The sequence below is a fragment of the Lonchura striata genome, chromosome 26 (assembly GCF_046129695.1).
Source record: "Lonchura striata isolate bLonStr1 chromosome 26, bLonStr1.mat, whole genome shotgun sequence".
NCBI lineage: Eukaryota > Metazoa > Chordata > Aves > Passeriformes > Estrildidae > Lonchura > Lonchura striata.
The window spans coordinates 5,176,632-5,199,366 of NC_134628.1; the positions used below are offsets into that span (position 1 = coordinate 5,176,632).

The 22,735-nt window shown below is 39.4% G+C and overlaps 1 protein-coding gene across 1 annotated transcript in view; it reads left to right on the top strand.

Annotated features, from left to right (window-relative positions):
• Positions 1 to 22,465, top strand: part of KDM1A (lysine demethylase 1A) — a 28,081-nt gene extending 5,616 nt beyond the window's left edge. Inside the window, exons 3-20 of the mRNA XM_021554803.2 lie at positions 2,587 to 2,646; positions 6,377 to 6,510; positions 8,159 to 8,237; positions 9,130 to 9,222; positions 9,938 to 10,044; positions 10,899 to 10,980; positions 12,072 to 12,166; positions 12,998 to 13,140; positions 13,594 to 13,684; positions 14,401 to 14,535; positions 15,491 to 15,564; positions 16,220 to 16,331; positions 16,710 to 16,842; positions 17,564 to 17,751; positions 18,127 to 18,241; positions 19,286 to 19,413; positions 19,765 to 19,911; positions 21,679 to 22,465. Of these exons, the coding sequence (XP_021410478.1) occupies positions 2,587 to 2,646; positions 6,377 to 6,510; positions 8,159 to 8,237; positions 9,130 to 9,222; positions 9,938 to 10,044; positions 10,899 to 10,980; positions 12,072 to 12,166; positions 12,998 to 13,140; positions 13,594 to 13,684; positions 14,401 to 14,535; positions 15,491 to 15,564; positions 16,220 to 16,331; positions 16,710 to 16,842; positions 17,564 to 17,751; positions 18,127 to 18,241; positions 19,286 to 19,413; positions 19,765 to 19,911; positions 21,679 to 21,864 (2,102 nt within the window). The 3' untranslated portion in view covers positions 21,865 to 22,465. The remainder of the gene's footprint in view (positions 1 to 2,586; positions 2,647 to 6,376; positions 6,511 to 8,158; positions 8,238 to 9,129; positions 9,223 to 9,937; positions 10,045 to 10,898; positions 10,981 to 12,071; positions 12,167 to 12,997; positions 13,141 to 13,593; positions 13,685 to 14,400; positions 14,536 to 15,490; positions 15,565 to 16,219; positions 16,332 to 16,709; positions 16,843 to 17,563; positions 17,752 to 18,126; positions 18,242 to 19,285; positions 19,414 to 19,764; positions 19,912 to 21,678) is intronic.
• The last annotated feature ends 270 nt before the right edge of the window (positions 22,466 to 22,735 follow it).

Here is a 22,735-nt window from a genome sequence, read left to right on the forward strand (position 1 = left end):
AGTGTTTCATGGTTAAGGGAATTTTCTGAGAGCATCTCTCCTCTTTTTACTTGAGGAATATTGTCTAATACCAAAAAGCTTCCAAACTCCCTTTCAGTGCTGACTGATGACATTTGTTTTCTTGTTTGTCAGTATCCCTTTTAGACTCAAGGAGTTTGCTTCTTTTGGTTTTTTGGGTTTTATTTTCCTCTAAAAATCTTGGGTTTGTTTTTCCTCACCAAATTGGATTTTCATTTTTAGAACTACAGAAGATTTTCTTTACTAGCTCCTGGCCTTTTAGTGTTGTCAGTATTCTTACTTTGTGGTAATCCTATATTTTTAGGTGCTGTTTTCCAAGGAGCTGAATATTCTCAAGATTAAGATCAAGGGAATGGTCAGACTTAGTGGTACTTTGTCTCTTAATTTTATCTGACTTGTCTGTTTTCCTAAATAAATTCAGTACTCTGTGATACTCATGTGCAGCTCTTCTTAATTTTGAGACAGTGGATAATTATATGAAGTAGATTCTCTTCTGGACCTTCTTCCTCATTGCTCTTCAGCTCATGTTCTGTTATTCTATTGCCTTGAGACTTTGAGCAGATTCTGCTCTCACACAATTCTGTTGAGCTGCAGTAGTTTGATGTTAGCAGGGATCAGTGGTTTGCTTGCTGCTAGCTCCTTTTCAGCTAGAACCTTTCTTCCAGGGAAGGAGAGGTAATCTTCACTAGCAGGCCTTGTTTCCACTCCTCTCTGCTCAGACTGAGTAGCATTTAGAATTATGTCCAAGCAATTAGTAATAGTGATGAGAGGATGAAGATTCTGATTTCCTTCTGTAAGTAAGCCAAGAGCAATTTTTTCCCCTATGCTCATTGTCAGTGTTCAGGAATTATGAAAGCCGTAGACTAAAGTCAGAGTCTGTTTAATTTCTTAACTTTTGGAAGGCACAGGTGAAACTCTTATTGCAAATTAATGGCCTATGCTTGACTGTAAATATTTGGGTTTCAATTGTGTTAGTCTCTCCCAGAATGGAAGCAAGTCATGAAATGTTCCCTGCAAAATGAAGTACTTTCAATGTAGATCAAGTAAAGAATTACATCTTGCTGTTGCAGATACGTTTATTCACAGAATCATAACTTGGGGCTTGTGAGGCCTGTCAAAATACAATTACTTGTCACAGTCTCTCTGTAAAGTTTTTTTGTTTCCAGGCTGGCAGACTGATTTTATACAAGTACTAACTATGGCTCCTCTGCTGTACTGAGGGAAAATGTCTGTCTTGTTTCAGTTCCTATTTTGTTTTATTTGTAGATGTTTAATGTTGTGACATTCTAGTTTAATCCAGTTTAGCACAGTATGGAAACATTTTTTTAACTTCTTGTGTCTTTCTTTAGGGGTTAAATCTGTAGTTCAGATGAAATTCTTCTCAGTTAGTGTGTCCCCTAAGACCCTTAAATTACATTCTGGCAAAATTATCCACCCAGACTCTAAAGAATATTAACAATTGTGTGTCTAACCTCAGGTTAGACCTTGCTCTTACCTGTTTGGAGATTACACCTGAACAGTTGTGCTCTAGGAAGTTGCTGTTCCATTCCAGTGACCTTTGCAGTGTGTTTCAGTGCATGTTGGGTTGGACTTGATGACTGTTGAAGTGTGTGGTTTGAAGGAGCTTTGGTACAGCAGGAGCCAGCTGAACAGCACTGAGCCACCTCTGGAGTGTGCCATGGCTTCCTGAGCTCTGCAGGTGATGGGACTTCAGGCAGACATCTGCTGGTGGAAGAACATTGCTCATGAGCTCACCTCAGAGTCATTGCCTCCTGTGAAGTGAGCAGGGTGTGAGGTGTTGCAGCTGTACTCATCTCTCTTCTCAACACGCTCTGGTCCTGCTTGTGTTGCAGTGCTGTTTAGGACTTAGATGCAGGCTAATATAATTCTGAGACTTCTTCAGATCTTTCAGATGCGTGCTTAGCCTTTCCTCGTGTTTCCACCACTGGGAATGTTGAAAGACTGATGTCTTTCAGTGCTGGGTATTGATCACATCACTGATCAATGGTATGATGTGTATTTGGCTTCAAAGACAATCTTGGTGTGTTAGAATACTGATGGTGTATCAAGGGTACTGAAGCCAAATTAGTAGTCTGAGCCTTTCAAGAATTGTTCTACCATCAAGCTTAAAGGAAGGGTTTATGGGGGAAAATAAGTTCTCCTGAACATAAGAGGCTTTTCAAAATGCTTTAAACTACCTCTTTGGGATGTGGGGAGACCTGGGAGCACCAAAGCCAAGATTATGAAATTCTTAGGGTTTGAGATCCATAGAATCTGATGGTATCCATCTGCCAGATCATAAGTATTTAGCCACCAGGAATGCTACATATGGTGTACTTCTTTATTTCCCATAAAATCTGATGTAAAGCGTTCCAGTAACCTGGATAACACTTTAGAACAAAAATTTTTGGTGCCCTGAACCTAGGTTCCAGAAGATGGGATTCTCAGAAAATGGGTTTAGTTAGTTGGTGAAATTTAATACCTAAAACGCCAACTGCCGGGCCTTTATGTCCAGTATGATTTAATTTATGGAGTAAGGTCCCTGAGTTCTCCTCTTTCCTTCCACAGGGCAAGCAGGAGGACTTCAAGACGACAGTTCTGGAGGGTATGGAGACGGCCAAGCATCAGGTGAGGGTGGCGTTTGATGCTTGCCACTGAGTAGCAAGAGCCGCCAAGTTAGGGATTGATGCTTGCAAGTGCGCATGGGTGTGGTTGTCCCGAATTTAGCAAGAGGTGCAGGAGTTGTGTACCCACCTGTTTAAAAAGTGTGGGGTATTCAGATTTCAGTTGAGGTCTCTAACAACTGTGGAAAAGGGCACTAGCTAACCTGTGCTGAAATGCCTCAGGCCGATCTCTCATCCCTCCACTCCTCTCCATGTTCAGAGGAGTCTAACATACCGAAAGCTGTTTCTTACCTAGCCACTTTGTACCACCTAGACTGACACAAAGAGCTTTAGAACAGTGTACCCTTTTTTCTAATCTGCTGAAGAAACATAGCACGGAGTACCTTTTTGCTCCTTTCTTTTTGTCTTTTGAAAGGGTTTGTGTTTGGCCTGTGTGCCAGCACCTAGCCCAGGAGATTGTCTGCTGGGCAGATTCATAGTCTGCTGCTTGCTGGACTGGATTGGGAATCTCATTCACCATTTGGCCTTGGTACTGCTGCTGGCAGTACTCACTCACTGCTTCCTTCACAGGATTGGTGTCTTTACTCTTAAGTACTTGGAGTGCTACTTAAAATCTTCCTCCAACTCTGCTACTTTTGCTCTCACTTCAGGATTAGGGTTTTAAACAAAAGTCAAAGGCTCCAGAATCTATTCTGTACCTGCAAGTTGCTCTTTTTGAAGCAAATAGAACTTCAAGATACTTGTCTAAGAGTGCATCCCTTACTGTTGTAAGGGAGCCAAATGCTGTTACAGATGTTACCACTTGCGTGGAACTGCTGGCTATTATGGCTCTTGGGTTTAAGGATACCTTGCCTATTTCATTTTTAGGTAGGCTTTGGCTGATTGGAAATTCTGCTTATGTTGCATTTTGTATTATATGCTGAGAGTATGCTCTAACAACTGTCCAATTCAACAGCCAAAATCCTTTCATTCAGTGTGTTCATCTGCAGATGTTTTAGTAAGTCTTTAAATGAGCAGCATCCCCCAGGATTTCTTCTGTGGGCAAGGATATACTCAAAACTTCAGCCAATTAGTTGCTAGTGCTGGATGTCAGGAAATGGGCAGGTGTGTTTGTGCAAATGTGTGTGAAGAGGAGCTGATAACCCAGTCTAGGCAGTACCTTTCCAAGGAGAAGCATGTAGTTTTGAACTGGTAATCCCTGTAATGTGTAGCTTTCATGAAATACAAGCAGTAAGGGTGTGAAATGAGATTTAGTCAGCCTGAAATTCAAATGCATTTAGATTTGAGCTGTGTAGTTGCAGAAGTAAGTTTAATGTAGTTCTTAGAAGATCCTCCAGTGGTTGGCCAAATAAAAATGCTATCTTTGCTATTAATAGCTATGCTTTTTCTAAAATCTTGTATGATACACTCTTGTGGGTTGTATTATTAGCTTTTTTTGTCCCCTGAATACCTGTGCACATCTGGAGCTACTCTTATTCCAGTTTTAAACTTTTGGTATTGCCATGACAGGTATTTGGCCTTAAAAGCCCCCCCAGCTCAACCCACCTTGGGAATTCTTTTCAGAACTGTTAGTAGTGCTGTGTTCTCTGGCTGCTCAATTAGAAGAAATAAATCCCAAAGCTTTTCAGGACACTGCCAAGCTGCCTTAAATCCACACATCTGAGAGTTTGCTGGTGTCCAATGACCACATGGCTTTTTAGGAGGTACCTGGAGAAGCACACTTCTTTTAGCACAAACCTGTAAGAGTCAAGGGGTCAGGTTCAGCATTTCAGGTCTTTACTGGCCATTCTGCTAGCACTTGAGCATTTAGAACCTTAATTAAGATTGTTAGCATTAATAAAGTATTAGAGAATTGGTTACTGGTTTGATTTCCATGCCCAGTTTTATAGATTTCCTAGTTGAGCATGTGCATTCCTGCACAGATGTTGGCACACTTGGGCCAGTGTTAGGTGGAAGGGCAGCAGAAGGGCTGGGCAGTGGTTGTTGCTGGAGAAATTGAAGTCATAGTGGAGCTATGGATTTCTATTCCATAGCTGAATATTACTTCAGGAAACATTGTGGGTGTGTCAACTTCTCCTATGGTTAATTTTATTTTATTTGCAATGCTGTGTAGCTTCTGTTACTAATTTCTTCTTGTAAAATCTGTGTAAATTATTACAGACAGTTGACTCATCACATAGATGTTTTGATCTTTACTTGTGGATGAATTTTTGGTTGTGGGGGTTTTTTGGTCAGTTGGTTTTTGTTTGGTTGGTATTTTGTCGTTTGGTTGGTTTGGGGGTTTTTTTTGTTATTGTTTTAGATTTTGGGGATTTTTTTGGGGTTGTGGGTTTTATTTGTTTGGTTGTATTTTTGTGTGCTTGTTTTTGGTTGGTTTGTTTTGGGGGTTTTTGTTTTGGTTTGGTTTTTTTGTTAGTTTCACAACCATCTCCTTGACTGTTTTTCAGCATCTTTGGGAAATAAAAATTCTTGGAAATTAAAGGGGTGTGTAGTGGCACCAGAATTAAAAGCAGGGAACTCCAGTCCCTGGTACAGTTACATGTACTGCTGTACATGAACTTCAGACTCTTGAACAGTTGTCTTGGTTAGTGTAACACACTGCAAGCTTATATTTACTTTGCTATTTATTGTAAACTTTTGAGCAATTCCAGTTTCAGGAAGTGATCTTAATCATACTGTGTTACTTGGGGGGTTTTTTGCCCCTAGGATGATTTGGCTTCTATCTTTCTAGATTGAATGCCTTGTCCTCTGTCCTGATCAAAGGCACTTCTAGGACATGGGAGGTTTATATTTTTCTTGCTGTATTTCACATCTCAGTGCTTTGTTTAGCTCACTGTGCCTGCAGGATTTGCTTTCTGCACTGGTGCTGTAGCACTTGATGCAGCTGTGTCTTAGTTTGTCACTTTTTCTGTATTACAACATAACAGACTGAGGAAGGCAGGGTACAGAAATATAGTTACATCACTGCCAGTGTGAGAATTGGTACAAGTGCAGGTTCCTGTATGAATGAAGGCTTTCCATAGAGAAAAGTTCTCCTGTATGGGTTCAGCATCAGTCTTTTACATTTGGAGCATTTAAAAAGAACAGTAGGAAATCTGTTACTTGTAGGCAGCACTTGGGGAGGGAGCATAGGAAATGCATAAGTGTGATTGTATTTCCTTGCACTGCCTCCTGTAAATATATCAGATATGCAAAATAAGAGTTTAAGGTGGGTTCCTCTAGCTGGAGGAGGTCAGTGCGAATTAAACTTTGAGAAGCAGGTGAGAGGGGATGGTAGATGCTGTGCTTGTATATTACAGATATTTTGGCTTTGGACAGATTCTAAAACAGTTTTCTGGTTCTGTTAGAAACTGGAAGCCACATAAATTAAGGACAGCATCTAAAATAGTTCTGTTTTATTGTTCATACATATATATGTGTGTGTGTGTAATATATAATGCATTGATATGTGCCCCCACCCAACTTATTCTTCAGGCTTTGTTTTTTTGGGGGGGGTTTTGTTTACTTTCTTTGTTTTATCCCCCCTGTAGTGTAACTTTTTCATTATCTCTAGATACCTGTAATTCAAAGAACTGTTAATTTGGAAACTTGTATGTCTTGCAGAAGTCAATAAAAGAACTAAATGAAAGCATCCCATGAAATTGGCCACCATATCATCTCCTGGCTGGATGCACTGGCTGGGAAAGGCAGTGTTCCTCTGCAGTGCCTGTAGACTACTTGTCTTTTTATTGTAGGTGTGGAGGGTGCAGCTTTCCAGAGCAGACTTCCACATGACCGTATGACATCTCAAGAAGCTGCCTGCTTCCCTGATATAATCAGTGGGCCACAGCAGACTCAGAAGGTCTTTCTGTACATCAGGAACCGCACTGTAAGTTTGTTGTAAAAGTATTGGTGAAAAAAGGGTAGGAAATGTGTGTACCTTACCAAGACTTTTTGGTTACCGTGTCTAGTTGATTCCATTTTTGGTTTTGAGGCACTGGGATTTAATTTCTGGCATCCTGTCATGCTCTGAAGTTGTTTAGAATGTGCTATCCAGTTCTTGATCAAAGCAGTGCTGTGAGCAGCATAAAGAATCTGTAGTGTATTTACAACATCCAAAACAGGGATCAAGGCTTTCTCCTGGATTTTGGAGAACTGAAGTAATGTTAGAAAAATTACAGTGGGAAAGCAAGAAATATTTTGAAAATTGCTGTGTTAGCATAGTTAAGAGACAAAACACCTTATGCACCATTCAGTTTTTTCACAGAATAAAGATGATCAGGAAACATCATGGGGCATTGACCATGGTAACAGCCAGTGCTTAAAAACTTCAAGAAGTTATTTAAAACTTATGTGTGGTGGACATCTCATGCTAAGAGCATGACTTCTGCTATTCTTGTAATGTTTTCCTCTAACTCAAGTTGTAACTTTTGGGAAGTCATGTGATGTGTAAAAACAGGCCAGAGCATGCCAGAAAGTTTGGAAAACAATTTGCACAAAATGAACAGTGAGTAATCCCTTTACAAATGTGTTGGAAACAGAAAAGCCTTCCACTGAAACTTAGAAATTACTGGAAAGAGATATTTGCAGGAAAAGCAGCACTGCTGGTCTTTTGGCTTTATTCACTACAGAGGAATATGGAGAAGTTCCTGAGCAGTCATCCTGTTTGAGAAAGGCTTGTGAGAGGAACTCTTCCAGCAAGAATGGCAGAGACTGTGGAACAGCTGCTATGAACCCAGTGCTCAGCAGAGCTGCAAACTGCACTGTGCAGCCTCTTAATTAGCCATTTGCCTCAAATAACCTGCCAAATTATAAGGAAATTATTTCTTATCCATTCATATTCTTCATAGTTGTAGGATTTCCACTTTAATTTGGTATGTGTAAGGAACTGTGAAGCTCAGTAGTGCAACTCTAGAGAAATACCGAAATAAATTACTAATTATGGAATGCAAAATGGAGTGGAAAAGCTATGTATGACCTAGACCTAAGCATGGAACAGTAAAATTATTTATTTACTCCTGCCTCTGTGCTACAAAGTAGGAGTTCTGTTGGGAAAACAGTTCTTTTCTAGTATGAATTGACCTAATAACATATCACAGACAATTCTTCTGCTCAGTTTTTGAACTGTAAATGTGTTTTTTTGTGTTTGTGTGGTCAGTGTAGTCCATGGTCGTGTCTTATATTGGTGAGGATGGATTGGGTCATTAAATGTCAGAGATAAATAAACCTGACATAAACATGATAAGTACTGCTGTAGCTTTTATGAAAACATGAGCTCTGATGCCAAAAAGGCAATGCTGGCTGACGTTGCCAGCCCCATACATCTTTGTGCTACTTTACTTGAAATGGTGTGAGAATTTCAAACAGACTCTATTGCACCTTAAGGAACACTGCAAGGTGAAGTTCAGTGTGGCTTGGGTTGTACTGCCAAAGTTTAGGGAGTTTCATCTCCTGACAGTATTTGGTAGCAAACACAGGCCAGGAAAACACATCTTTTGTATTGCTTAATGTGATGTGTTTTGTTTGTTTAAATACAGCTGCAGCTCTGGTTGGATAACCCAAAGATTCAGCTGACATTTGAAGCAACTATCCAACAATTAGAAGCACCTTATAACAGTAAGTCAAGTTTTTCATTGCCAAAATGGATGTATCTGTTTTCTTTCTCTTTTGTTTGAGGAAAAGCTGCTTCAGATGCTTCAGTCCTTTGTTAGTGGAGCTCCAAGGGTGGTTGTGTACAGACTGGGATATTGCATTATGCTCCAGATTTAGTAGAGTTCATTGTCTGGTAAAGAAATACCACTAGCAGGATTCATAAAAACTGCTAAAAAGATGGATTATTACAGTAGGGTTAATTCATGTGCAGCTTTTAAGGTTTGCTACAGCTTCTTGGTGATTTTTCAGCTGTAAAATGTTATTAAGCATATGTTTTTTGGGAGGTTTTTTTAAGACTTAAACAAATTGGATGTGATGCAAGAAGGCAGTAAAAGAGTGAGGGACTACTGCTTGCAAATGGAGACCATTCCACACTTCTCAGACAAGATCCCAATGAACTGGAAAAAGGTGGAGGGTAGCCGTAAAAAAAATTGAAGAAAAGAAGAAAATAGTGCTGTAATTAATGCAAATGTACTGTTCAGAATTGCAAAATAGTGAGTTATTGTGCTTTTAAAAATGAGAATTCGGCACTGCAGTAAGTATTGGCATAATACTGGCAAGTCACATCACAATTCTGTGTCATGATCTTGGGATTCTGCAGTCAGTTTCAGAAAAGGTGTTCTGCACTAGGTTAAAAGAAGCACCTGATGTTCTGTCCTGCTTTTGAGGCAGGATTCAGAACTGCAGTACAGCATGGGTGCTTTTCAGAGAAGTAGCTTCAGGCCTCCTCAGGAAAATGAGTGGTCAGTAGGGCAGGATGTGTTTAGTGGGACTTTCCAGGTTGCTGTGAATGTTGCTCAGTATGTATATGCTGCTGAACAGACAGAATAATTTGAAAATTTATACATTCCTTTAGGTGACACAGTGCTCGTTCACAGGGTTCACAGCTACCTGGAGCGTCATGGGCTGATCAACTTTGGGATCTACAAAAGAGTGAAACCCCTTCCAAGTAAGAGGCTTGAACATTGTTTTTAGTTGAAATCTTTTATCGTTCCATGATTTCCTAGGACAGTTTTTTGACTGTTCTTTTTTAGAATTGCAGTGCTAAGAAAGTTTCAAAAAAGGCTGGAAGGCCATCTGGCTATTGATGTTAATGTGTTTTATTTTGGCATAGCGAAGACATGTATTTATGTAAATCACTTTGAGAGTAATAATTGTTGGCAAATCCTCTGTAGATAATTCAGTGACTGTCACTTTTTAATGAGTTATCTTGGTTCCTCATTTGAATACCTAAAGTCAGAGACACAATATTGTATTTAGATCTATTACATCCTTATGTGATTCTTGAATTTTGTAAGTTAACTTCTGTGCCCTTTTTAAGTTTTATTCTTCTGGGGCAGAAAGAAATCAAACTATGATACTTTGTCCCCTGTAATTAATATTAATTACTTTCTTCAGACAGTTGTCTGGAAGCATTTTTTCTCCTGATTTCTTCCTTGTTCCAGGTGTACTGCTAGTGTATTTTCCTTGACCTTGTCTCAGCATTACGTTCAGAATTACTTCAGTTTTCTTTTTGTTTAAGAGTTTGTTCTGTCAGAACTACTCATGAGAAGAAAGCTGCTTTTTGTTCTTGGCATCTCTTAAATGCAACTTTAACAAGGCTGTTTGCAATTTAATACTGCACATATAAAGGAGTGCTGTAGCTGATTTTTCTCTTTCTTTAGCCAAGAAGACAGGGAAGGTGATCATTATTGGTTCTGGAGTCTCTGGGTTGGCAGCAGCTCGCCAGTTGCAGAGTTTTGGAATGGATGTCACAGTTCTGGAAGCCAGAGTATGAATTTCTGTGCTATTTTACTTCTATTACAACTTAGCCAGTAACCCTATTCAGTACTGGAACAGGGCTGTGTCCCAGCAGCATGCCTGGGGTGGGTCACTGTGTGGTGTGGTTCTGGTGCTGAACCTGTCTCACCAGGAGCTGAGTGGATCTGTTCTTGCTGGGAGCTGTCTGGTGCTTTCTCACAGCTGGGCTGGATAGTCAGGTGCTAGTGTTGTGTGCTTACACCAGGAGCAGCTTAAACCAACCTTCTTTGATTATTAGAAATCAGTTTTTCATCAGAAAAGAGAATGCAAGTCCAGAATGCTAGACTAAAGGGCAGACTAAACAGATTTTCAAGAGTGTTTTATTAAAGAGTTTGTTAAACTGTGAGAGAGGGCAGGACAAGTACTAGAAGTTATAACTGTATTGACAGTCTACAAAGTTACAAATACATGAAAAATATATAAAAGCTAAGAATCTTCAGGCATAAGTGGGAGAAGGAAACGTAGTACATAACTAAATTTGTGCATGGGCAGTGAAGGGATTGGCTTTGGAATCACAGTGGATCCTACTGTAGAAATAGTGAAATCTGCCCAAATCAGATTAGACATATTTTTTTTCTATTTCTTTCCTTTTTTTCTTTTCTTCTCCTTTTAAAATACTACTTAAGCATTTGATTCCTTAACTTAGGCAAATTAATTGTGATAGAGTTCATTTGCAGAAATTTTTGGAAAAGTGTAAATTCTTTTTACTGAACCCTCAGTTAAGAGAATACTTGCACCATGTTTTGTAGATATTTCACTGGTGATATTTCAATGAGATGTCTTCCTGAATGTAGCAGGAGGTTAAATATCTTGTGCTTTTCAAAGGACCGAGTGGGAGGAAGAGTTGCTACCTTTCGCAAGGGGAATTACGTGGCTGATTTAGGAGCAATGGTGGTGACAGGACTTGGTGAGTTTTCAAAATCAAAAAGACAGGGAAGGAAAACTGGGGGACAAGATGCTGTAAATGTGAAACCTGAGTGCTATTTCCTTTCATAGCCAAAATAATTGGGTATTTTTAAGTCTTTAAAAGTGTGTGTTCTCATTCAGCCTGACAATTAGTAGTTTTCATAAATAGCAAAGCTATGTGATGGGAGAGACCCTAAAGAGACAGATTGCATTCTTTCAGTTTACATGGGAAGACAAGGGAGGAGGGGAAATGGAGAGCCATTCTGAAGAGAAAGCCTTTCTTCAGAGTTGAAACCTCAAAAGTACTTTCTCCATGTGATTTCAAAACTAGATGTAAAAATAATGACAAGCCAAATTTCTTCCTTTGAAATGATAAAATGATAAAATACTGTAAAACCTATAATAAGCCCCTGGTTTTGCTGACAGCCTAAATTTGGTGTCTGTCTCATGATTAGTCTTATTAAATTGCATACAGAAACTAGTTCCAAAGAACTGAACTTGCACAATCATGGAAAAACAGATTTCAGTTTGCCTATTGAAAGGCTGTAATATTTTTGTTTAATTCATAGAATCATGGAATTCTAAAGGTTGGAAGGGACCTTAAAGATGATCTAGTCCCAGTTACCCTTGCCATGGACAGGGACACCTTCCACTAGACCAGGTTGCTCAAGGCCTTGTTCAGCCTGGCCTTGAACAATGCCAGGGTTGGGGCATCACAACCTCCTTGAGCACTTCCAGTATCTCACTACCCTCACAGGAAAGTACTTCTTCCTAATAATGCAGCCTAAATTTCCCCTCATTCAGTTTGTACCCTGTCATAGCAATCCTGTCTCTGAGAAAGAGTCCCTCTTGCTGCCTTCTAGGACCCCTTCAGATCCTGGAAGTAGGTATTTGGTGGGCAGGTTTGTTCCATGTCCTCATTGCAGGAATCACTGTGAAGTGCAGCCCTTTGGCAGGGTTACATTAGGTCACTGGAATGCATACACTGGAGTTTCTGTTTTAGTCTCTGAAATTGCTTTAACTGTAGAGTTTTTGTTTAATTGCAGACAAATTTTACAGGAGTCTCTGTTAACTATAAAAAATCTTTTCCAGGAGGAAATCCCATGGCTGTGGTCAGCAAACAAGTAAATATGGAACTGGCAAAGATCAAACAAAAATGTCCACTTTATGAAGCAAATGGACAAGCTGTAAGTCTGTTTCCCTGAACCTTTAAAAAAGAAGTAATATCTCAAGTATGTTTGTTACCAGGCTATTGGTCTAGTATGAGATGGCTTCCAGAGAGAGGGAAGAAGGAAAGTGTGTGTCCCTTTTTAGGCATTTTAGTAATATTGTAGCATACCTGAACATATTCTTCTAAAGCCTGCTCTTTCCACATGAGTTTTTACCTTTGCATTTCAGAGGTTTTGTGGAAGCCAAGTTCTCTCACCTTTGTTTAACCCGTGAGTGGTTTAACATATGTGAGGTTTGCTCTTTCCAGCACTTGAGCTCTCATCATGCAACAGGTATTTTCACACTGGCAGCACTCACTATTTAACTGAGTATCATCAGTACAGTTAAATACCACCATTCCATATGTGTCCTGCAGTGTTTCCACCATCATCCTAGAAAAGCTGGATTGGTAGTTCTTGCTCACACTGACCATTCCAGAAGATAAATTACTGTCTGTCCACTTCACTGAGCTGTGCCAAGCCTTCTAAAGCCCTGTGATTGTTTAGAGCCATCCTATCATCAGAGTCTTTTGGCAAGCTTTGATGAGCACACCTTCCTTTCCAGTAAGGAAATCTTATGAGCCCATAAGGCAGTTTGGTTTTCTCTTGCAAGAGAAGTCTGTTGTCATTGTGGTTTGACAGCTCTTCTTGTGCCCATCCTGCCAACGTGTGACATTGTGTTGTACAGGCCTTGGTGTCTGACCATTTGAGAGAGCTGAGGGTATTCATTTTTTTTTTCCAAGGGCTATTCTCAGCAGCTGTATTATTTATGAATGGATTAAGAACAATGCTTGTTTTGTTGTCTCCTAGGTTCCCAAAGAGAAAGATGAAATGGTGGAGCAAGAATTTAATCGTCTGCTGGAAGCCACATCCTATCTCAGTCATCAGCTGGATTTCAATGTTCTCAATAATAAGCCTGTCTCCCTAGGTCAGGCTCTGGAGGTTGTCATACAGTGAGTGACTTGTCTCCTATTTTGGGGGTGAATTTCCAAAAGTTACCTCAATTATGGTGCTCTTAGATGTAAGAATTGCCCTCTTAATACAGCTGCTCGATGTCACAGATGGCTCAAGGAGCAAACCTCTCTTCTTGAAAGGTTCCTGAAAATCATTGGTAGAGTGGCTCAGTGTGGTTGGTGTTCATACAGTGCACTAACACCACTTGAAAGCTCATGGCAATAGTAATGGCCTTTAACAGCAGAAGGTAACTTCACACTCACATTTTAGCTAGTCATGTATCCCTTATTAACAAAACTTCCATTAATTTTCCAATTGCTTCACAAGTATTTACTGAAATACCCCATGACATGTGGTTTTATTGCATTACACTAATTAGATTGTGATAATAAGTTGTCTCATTAACACAAGGATTTTATGTTGAGCTGACAATTGCTTCTCACCTTTTCCAGATTGCAGGAGAAGCATGTGAAGGATGAGCAGATTGAGCACTGGAAAAAAATAGTGAAAACGCAGGAGGAATTGAAAGATCTTCTTAACAAGGTCAGATGATGGCATTTAGAACAAGATGATAAGCATTTTGTTCCTTAGAAAGTGGCAAAACATACAAAAATGCCCAAATAAAAATATATCATTGCTATTAATGCTGTTCTTAAAATATCTCTTTGCTTAAGACCTACACAGAAGCCCTGTTAAGACAAAGGTGTTGCCTGCTTGAGAAGGAGAAATTGATTAGAAATTATGGGAAAAGAAAGGAAGAGGACAGGCACAATGAACAGTGATGTCTCATAGCTTCCTGTAGAAATGCTGATATTGGCTGAGGCTTTTGGGGCTATTTAAAAATGTTTGCTGTCTTCAGTACACATCTGATTTGTAGTACAGAAACAGTGGTTTAGGACAACTTCCATTATTTTTGCTCGTGGTAAATGATGGGGTTTTTTTCTCTTCTATGTTTCTCAAAAATGCTTGTGAACTGCTCTCAAATTACTTGCAACATAGTAAGAAATCAATGATGTTGGTCAACCTTGTTGTTTAGGGTTGATGCTGTTTACTGTGGCTTCTTGCAGGTAGAATTGCATGTATAAGTGATACCTGCCAAAAGCAGGAAATCTCTTTTGTATAATGGCACAGTTAGAGGTGAATATCCAGCTTACACAGGAACTTGTTGAAATATGTCTTTTGACATTTTTCCCCCATTCCTCCTTTTCCCCCATTCCTCCTTTTCCCCCCTTCCTCCTTTTCCTGCTCTATCTTAAAAGATGGTGAATTTAAAAGAGAAGATTAAAGAACTTCATCAGCAGTATAAGGAGGCATCAGAAGTGAAGCCACCTCGGGATATCACCGCAGAGTTCCTTGTGAAAAGCAAGCACAGAGATCTGACTGCACTTTGCAAGGTACAGGATTACATACAGTGTGCCAGAGTGTTTTCTCAGGACTTCAGCAGCCAAAAATTAGCCCATTAGCCACATCTTTCAAGAGATAAAAGTAGCCAATATGAATGTTTCCATATCTCTCACTATGATCCAGTGCTTTCAAGAGAATGTGATTGACAGTAGCTCTGGGTTCTAGCACTGCTTTGAGTACCTTTAGCTGGGGAATACTAAAGCTCAGTTTTAGGTAAGACTGCTGGCTCATGTCAGACAGCATGTAATGTTCTGAATATGAATTTTTCTCAGATTTGGTCTTTAATACAGCTGGATTTCACAATAGTCTGGAAATAAAATTACATTTGAGGAGAGATGCCTTTTCTCTAAAATAAATAAAGGTGGTTGCTTGACTAAAAGACTTCTTTCTATTTAAAGATTGTCATGTACAGAGCTCTGTCTTGACAAACAGAGTTACTTCCCCTCTCTGGGAGTATCTTGATGTAGAGATGTGCCTTAAAAGGAAACTATAAAAGCTTGAATTAGATCATGTCTTTGGTTTTTAAGTATGATTGATTCTGCTTTGGAAATCTCCATGTTCAATATTAGCTATAAACTTTTAAGAGAGAGAAGAATAGAAGAAGTAGTTTGTGGAATATGAAGCTCTCAGAACCGTAGGAACCCCTAAAATATCAGGAATGTAATGGACCCTCATGTTTTCAGTTGAGTGTTTAAATTTCTGAAATATCAAACTTATCTTTCTGCAGTGTGGCACAGAGTTCTGTATATACAAAGAGCAGAAGAGCAAAATATGCTGGATTAAATGTTGAAAAAAATAACAAACTTGATTTAGCTTCCACTAAATCCATGAAGTGATTTTTTTCTAGTGATTTCTTTTGAGCCTAGGTCCAGTCTGATGCTACATGATGTCTTCAAGTCCTTTTATATGTAAACCGGTTTTAATGTTAGCTTTTAATCTTAATAGGAGTATGATGAACTGGCAGAAACACAAGGAAAGCTGGAAGAGAAATTACAAGAACTTGAAGCCAATCCACCAAGGTAAAGAGACAAACTAAAAGGATAAATGCTTAGGAAAGCAGTTCTTTTATTAGCTTTTCCCTGAGTTTCAAAAATGGTGTGGTATTATGGGAACTCAAGAGGTTACAAAGGTACAAAAATGGAGTTTGAGTTCCTTCAGCTTTAGAACTCCCTTTCCTCATTTTTAGAGATGGTTCAAACAGAAAAGGTGGTCCTGAGCTGGGGTAATTCTGTAGAAATCTTGGCAGTAATCAGTGCCTGATCTCAAAAGGCATTTGAAGCTTTAAATACCTACCAGTAATGATAGCATACAATCCTACTTATATTGGTAGAATATTATTATTATGTGCAGTTTTACTATGTTTTTTGTTGTTGTCTTTATGCATGCTACTTAAGCCATTATTTGTGTAACTTTTTTTTATTTCTGAAGTTTTTATCTTCCCTTTGAGTATTTTACATGAATTCTGTTTTAAAAACCTGAATTTGCTGGGTTTTAATACGCAGCTTTCACAAGAGAAGTCCAGATGTTTGAAAGAGAATCTGTGTTTTTAATGTTTTTATTTCTGGACTAAGGAGAGATTCAGAAATTACTTGTGAAAAATTTTCAGAAGCAATGCATTTACATTATCCTGTTCTAACAAACTAAATGTCTTTGTCTTATAATTGTTTTTTCTAGTGATGTTTATTTGTCATCAAGAGATAGGCAAATACTTGACTGGCATTTTGCAAACCTAGAATTTGCTAATGCTACACCCCTTTCTACACTTTCACTGAAGCACTGGGACCAGGTAGGTAGCCAGTACTCAGCAATTCACAAAAAACTTCAACTATGTTTATTTCATTCTCATGAAGGTTTGTTGATGTTAAGAGTTTCTAACTGTTGAAGTGTGTCTGCTTTTGTGCAGGTACTGAATTCTTAAGTTATTAATATTTGATGATGAAATTCCAGACAGCTTTTTGTTAGTGCCAAAATAATCTCTAACAAAATAATCTCTGTGTGAAGGTTTCCATACTTACTACTTGATGAATAATGAGAAATAATTTCACATTTGTTTGAATCTCTGTAAAAGGTTTTGAAATATTTTTTGCCATTGTATGGAGTTGTTGATTATTTTCTGTTGACTGACTTCATTATGAATGCATGGTTTTTATGCTCTTCATTTTAGGATGATGACTTTGAATTCACAGGCAGTCACTTGACTGTGAGGAATGGCTATTCCTGTGTGCCAGTAGCCTTGGCAGAAGGGTTGGATATTAAATTAAACACTGCAGTTCGACAGGTTCGCTACACTGCATCAGGTACACAAAACCTCCAGGAAACTGCTTTGGGGGAGTGTGGGCATAGAAAGTAGATTTCAGTGCTTCTGGAAGCAGTTGTGAGGACTGTAAAACTCCTCCCATTACATGTTTGAGGTTTGATAAACAGCCATGTTTCTTACTGGCATTGTGTAAGTAGTTGCTAGAGATTAATAAATCTTGAATGTTTTTTTGATTATTTCTGTGACTCATTTGACACAGTCTTTTTCAGTTGTATTTACTGATTGTTCACATTTATTCTCTTACTTATTTACTTCATTGATTGGAGCATTTGGAGTAAGAGGTCTGGGAGCCACAGGTGCCACAGGACCTGGTATTAGAAGTATAAATGAATGTAATGGAAGGAATGTATCTTTTTATTGTTCTTCCAAACATTGGGCTTGGGAAACTGTCAGCTGGGAGAGCAATGTAATGAGAGGAACACTCTCTACTTGTTGTTTATTTATGGATATATTTAAGTAATATTTACTGACCTGGATGAACCTTTAGGCTTATCCCAGTAAGGCCATTTTTAGATGATACCTTAATTGTGTTTCCTGGACTAGAGTTAAATGGCCAGTAACAACTTGCCTACAAGTACTGTTAATGTAAAGCTGTCTCCATAAACAAAATACTTTCTGATGTGGTTATGGTAATTTCTTTAATTTTTAATCCAATGCTCTTGCCTCATGACCTATTAAACTGTTTTTTCTCCCCTTTCCAGGCTGTGAAGTGATAGCTGTAAATACCCGATCTACTAGCCAGACCTTCATTTATAAGTGTGATGCTGTGCTGTGCACTCTGCCCCTGGGAGTGCTGAAACAGCAGCCCCCAGCAGTTCAGTTTGTGCCACCTCTTCCTGAGTGGAAAACTTCTGCAGTGCAGAGGATGGGCTTTGGCAACCTGAACAAGGTACATGGCCACTGGGGGAACTGCAGCAGGCCAGAGGCTGTCAGAGAATCTGAAATGTGTGTGGAACGTGGCTGGTGGAGGACAGGAAGAATGCCTTTTCCACAGCTGTTTTGCTAGGGTTTGATGATGAAAACTGTCTGAGGAACTTGCAGAAGCAGATCTGATGGAACTTGATAATCAGAAAATTGATAGCACACTAACATGTGGGAAGGCAGTTGCAGCATACGCCTCTATGTATTGTGTATGTGCACTCTATAGTCACCACATTTCCCTTTCATGACCTGTCCAGTGATAAACACCAATGAGTGTAATTGTCTTTATTATTTTTATTTCTTCCCTGCGCTCTTCCTTACTGCTGATACTCTTTCTTTCTAGGTTGTGTTGTGTTTTGATCGTGTCTTCTGGGATCCGAGTGTCAATTTGTTTGGCCATGTTGGGAGCACCACTGCAAGCAGAGGAGAACTTTTCCTCTTTTGGAACCTGTACAAAGGTAGCTGTGGTGCATGTCTGCTTTTGCCATGTCTTATTTGTATAGTTTCAGATTTAGAAAAAAACACCCTTTAAAATGCTGCTGGGTATGATAAGCAGATAGTGTTTTTAGGAACACAAATGGAAGCAGAGAGGAGCACTGATTGCAGACAGTTCCAGGCTGTGCCTGTTGAATTGCATTACTACCACAGCAGGACTTTGCCATCAGTAATTATGGTTTATCTGTAGCTGGTGCTGCCACAGTAGATTGTCAGGAGACCTCTGCAGTAAGTGTACTGGTTTTGTTCCAGCCGTTGACCAGACTAAAAGCAGAGGTGTGTATAAGGAGCATTATTAAATGAGCTACTTGGTTAGCAAATGACCAGTGGGTTTGCCTTCATTCTCTCATAAGCAGGACCCGTTTCTCTGTTAACTGGAAAAAATTGCTGTGCAAGGGAAGTGCCTTTCTAGGCTATTGAATTATTAAAATGTTTGGTAAGATTTTACTGGAGAAATACAAATAAGGAGCCTTGAATAGCAAGGCTGTTCGTGTGGTTTTTGTGGCTTTAAGATGGCTCTATTATGTAGTTAATAAGTAGGGTTATGGTTTTGGTTTAGATGGAAAGATCATGTCATGTACAAATTAGCTTCACATGCTACATTCTAAGCCTTCCTTTTCATGAATATAGGCAGAGAAGGTAAAAATGAAACAAATGCAGTAAAACCTCATCTTGAAGCACAAGTCAGATGTCTGAAATCAAAAACAACAATTACCATTTCAGTTAATGTGGTTAGACCATGAAACATTGAAACATAATTTCTGATGTTTTTATTTACTTTTTAATACATCAGCTCTCTTGATAATTCTAAATAGTATATAAAAATTAATTTTCTTTTTGTTATATTGACATGGTGGAGAATTTTAGGACTAATTTTGTTGGATTTGTTTAGTCTCTAACTTTGTGCCTTAGCTGCAGATCTGTGTCTATCCAAATCCAACTTGTCTGATCTAAATGTTCAATTTCAATAATTCAGTTGTTCTTTTTTCTCTCCTACTCCCCCACAGCACCGATTTTGTTGGCCTTGGTGGCAGGAGAAGCAGCAGGGATCATGGAGAATATCAGTGACGATGTCATTGTTGGTCGGTGCCTCGCCATCCTCAAAGGCATCTTTGGCAGCAGCGCCGTGCCCCAGGTCAGTACAGCCCGGGCTGCAGGAGAGGGAAGGGTGCATTGGCATCATGTGCAGAGTGGGAAAAGAAACAGCAAACAGAACACACACAGCAGGTGTGTGCAGCTATAAATGTCTATAAATCCAACTGGGGATTTACCTGCAGCAGCATCTGGTAATGTTTTGGAAAAACTTAAGGAATCGCCATCAAAGATTGACCTTTGTATGTGTTATAGAATATAAACATGGAGTTCCCCCACTGCTGTCAGCCCAGGGACTTTGTCCCTTATCTTGTTGCAATTTGCATTGTTTGTATTTGTCACAAACTGTAAAATTTGCACTTTCTCAACAACTGAAGCTCCTGTCTTGTCTCAGCCTAAAGAGACTGTGGTGTCCCGCTGGCGTGCTGACCCCTGGGCCCGGGGATCATACTCCTATGTAGCTGCTGGATCCTCTGGAAATGACTATGATTTGATGGCTCAGCCAATTACTCCAGGACCAGCCATCCCAGGTGCTCCACAGGTGAGAAATTGTTTCTACAAAAAGCTCAGAACAAAATGATTTTTCTGAGAAATTTGCATACATATCTAAACACAAGTTTAGATACCTTGAATCTTACGATGAATGATTAAAACCTGTAAAATAATTGATTTTTTCATTCATTAATTCTGTCATCACAGGTTTGGTGTCATTTATTCGCCAAACAAAAGAGCATTTTTATTCAGAAGGCCAGTTTGGTTATGTCTGAACAGAGTATTTAATATTATACCTGTGTTTTGTACTCCGTATTTTTATTGTCCATCACCATATTTAGGTGAGTTGTAGTGATTTGAAAGAGGGTGAAGGCCACAGTGAGAAGAACAGGTATTGAAAGGTCTTTTCCAAATTGGGGGCCAACTCAATGAAGGCAGGGGTCATCTCCAGATCATGTTGAGATAATTAACTTTGAAAGCAACAGCCACTCTTGAAAGCACTGCCAGGACAGGCTGTGTGGCTTTACCTTTATTTGACTTCTTGTTCTAATGATACAAGTCATTAATACACACAGCTATTAATAAAATTATTCCCTGAAGAATGTAATATATGAAGATATATTTTTCTCACACTTTTTATGATTCTGTGGGTCATTGTTTAAAGTCTCAGTTTAAAGAGAAACTGCTGATTTAAGTGAGTTGTTGAAGTTTTTTTTGCTTACTCTGCTAGAGTTCATGTTCCAGGATTAGAAAGTATTCTTCCTAAACACGTTTGGCTGTAGAGTTACAGTTACAGCTGGAACATGACCCTTCTCTGCTCCTCTGGCTCTGCAACCATTACTTATGGAATAGGGCTTTATTTCTTGGTAATTTGTACATAACTTAAAATAACTAATATGGAGTAGGGCTTTATTTGCTTGGTAATTTGTACATAAAATAACTAATAAAGAATAGGGCTTTATTTGCTTGATAATTTGTACATAAAATAAAATAACTAATATGAAATAGAGCTTTAGTTGCTTGATAATTTGTACATAACTTAAAATATTAATAGCTAATATGGAATAGGGCTTTATTTGCTTGATAATTCGTACATAACTTAAAATAACTAATATGGAATAGGGCTTTAGTTGCTTGGTAATTTGTACATAACTTAAAATAACTAATACAGAATAGGGCTTTATTTCTTGGTAATTTGTACATAACTTAAAATAACTAATATTAAATAGGGCTTTATTTGCTTGGTAATTTGTAATAAAATAACTAGTATGGAATGGAGCTTTATTTACTTGATAATTTGTACATAACTAATATGGAATAGGGCATTAGTTGCTTGATAATTTGTACATAAAATAAAATAACTAATATGGTATAAGGCATTAGTTGCTTGATAATTTGTACATAAAATAAAATAATATGGAATAGGGCTTTATTTCTTGGTAATTTGTACATAACTTAAAATAACTAATATGAAATAGGGCTTTAGTTGCTTGATAATTTGTACATAAAATAAAACAACTAATACAGAATAGGGCTTTATTTCTTGGTAATTTTGTACATCACTTAAAATAACTAATATGGAATAGGGCTTTATTTGCTTGATAATTTGTACATAAGGTAACTAATATGGAATAGGGCTTTAGTTGCTTGATAATTTGTACATAAAATTTGTACATGAATATGGGCTATCCTATATGCACCGCCTGCACATTAGCAGAGGTTGTGCTGTGCTGAGAGGACCTTTGCCATCCTTGCAGTATCCTGTGCTGCAGCATGTGCTGGAACACGAGCAAGCCCTGTGTGTTTTTGCCCGCAGCCCATCCCTCGCCTGTTCTTCGCGGGCGAGCACACCATCCGCAACTACCCGGCCACGGTGCACGGCGCGCTGCTGAGCGGGCTGCGCGAGGCCGGCCGCATCGCCGACCAGTTCCTGGGGGCCATGTACACCCTGCCCCGGCAGCCCACGCCCGGAGTGCCCCCGCAGCAGGCTGCCAGCATGTGAGGGGAGCTGCAGGAGGAGAGGAGCACGCTGCTGCTGCTCTGGACCCCGCCACGGAGAAGCTCGAGTAGTTTGTAGCAGTGTCTGCGGAGAGGAGCCCGAGGCGCTGGACAAGGCTGGTCTGAAAATGGCCTTGCAGCAGCTTGGCAGCATTTGACAAAATCTTAAGCTATTTGAAGGGCCAGTGTAAACAATCCTTTACTGCAAAGCTGGTAAGGGACTTTGACTCTGCAGATACTTCTTGGAAGTCAAAATAGCTGGAGGGATTTTTAGGGTGTTTGGGGGGTTTTTCTACCTATGTGTGTATTTACAATTTGGTAATTGCACAAGGGCCTCTAGAAGCTGGTTGCTACGAATACTAGCTTAGTGTAGAATGTATGTAAATTTCTTTGTGGTTTTTTATGGCTTTGTTTTGAAGAGTAATATTTTTGACCACTTCTATTCCTGTCGGGCATTCAAGAATTTGGGGCAACTGCTTGTCTACCAGTAGCAAATCACACCTCTCCAGAATGGTCCGTTGGCTGCTACACCATCCGCTGTAGAGTAACCTGGTACCACTGAGTATGCTAAGCATACTGTTTTATTAAATACAAAAGAAAAGGTACTGAACAGTGTTCCAGTGTCCTGAGGTGAACTCTGTGTGTAGTGCCTGGTGCTTTACTGCTGACCAGCTGCAGTACAGGAAACCACTGAATGGCTCCTGGTGTGTCAAACATCCCAAAGGAGACAGAAATGATTGTCCCAGGGCCTGTAACTGGAATGCCAGTGCTTGTCCTTTAACCTTAGCAGAGAGCAGGAGAACAGGCAATGCTAGTTGGGATGAGAGGAACAACAGGACATCCCCAGCCTGGAAATCCCTGCTTTGGGGCTGCTG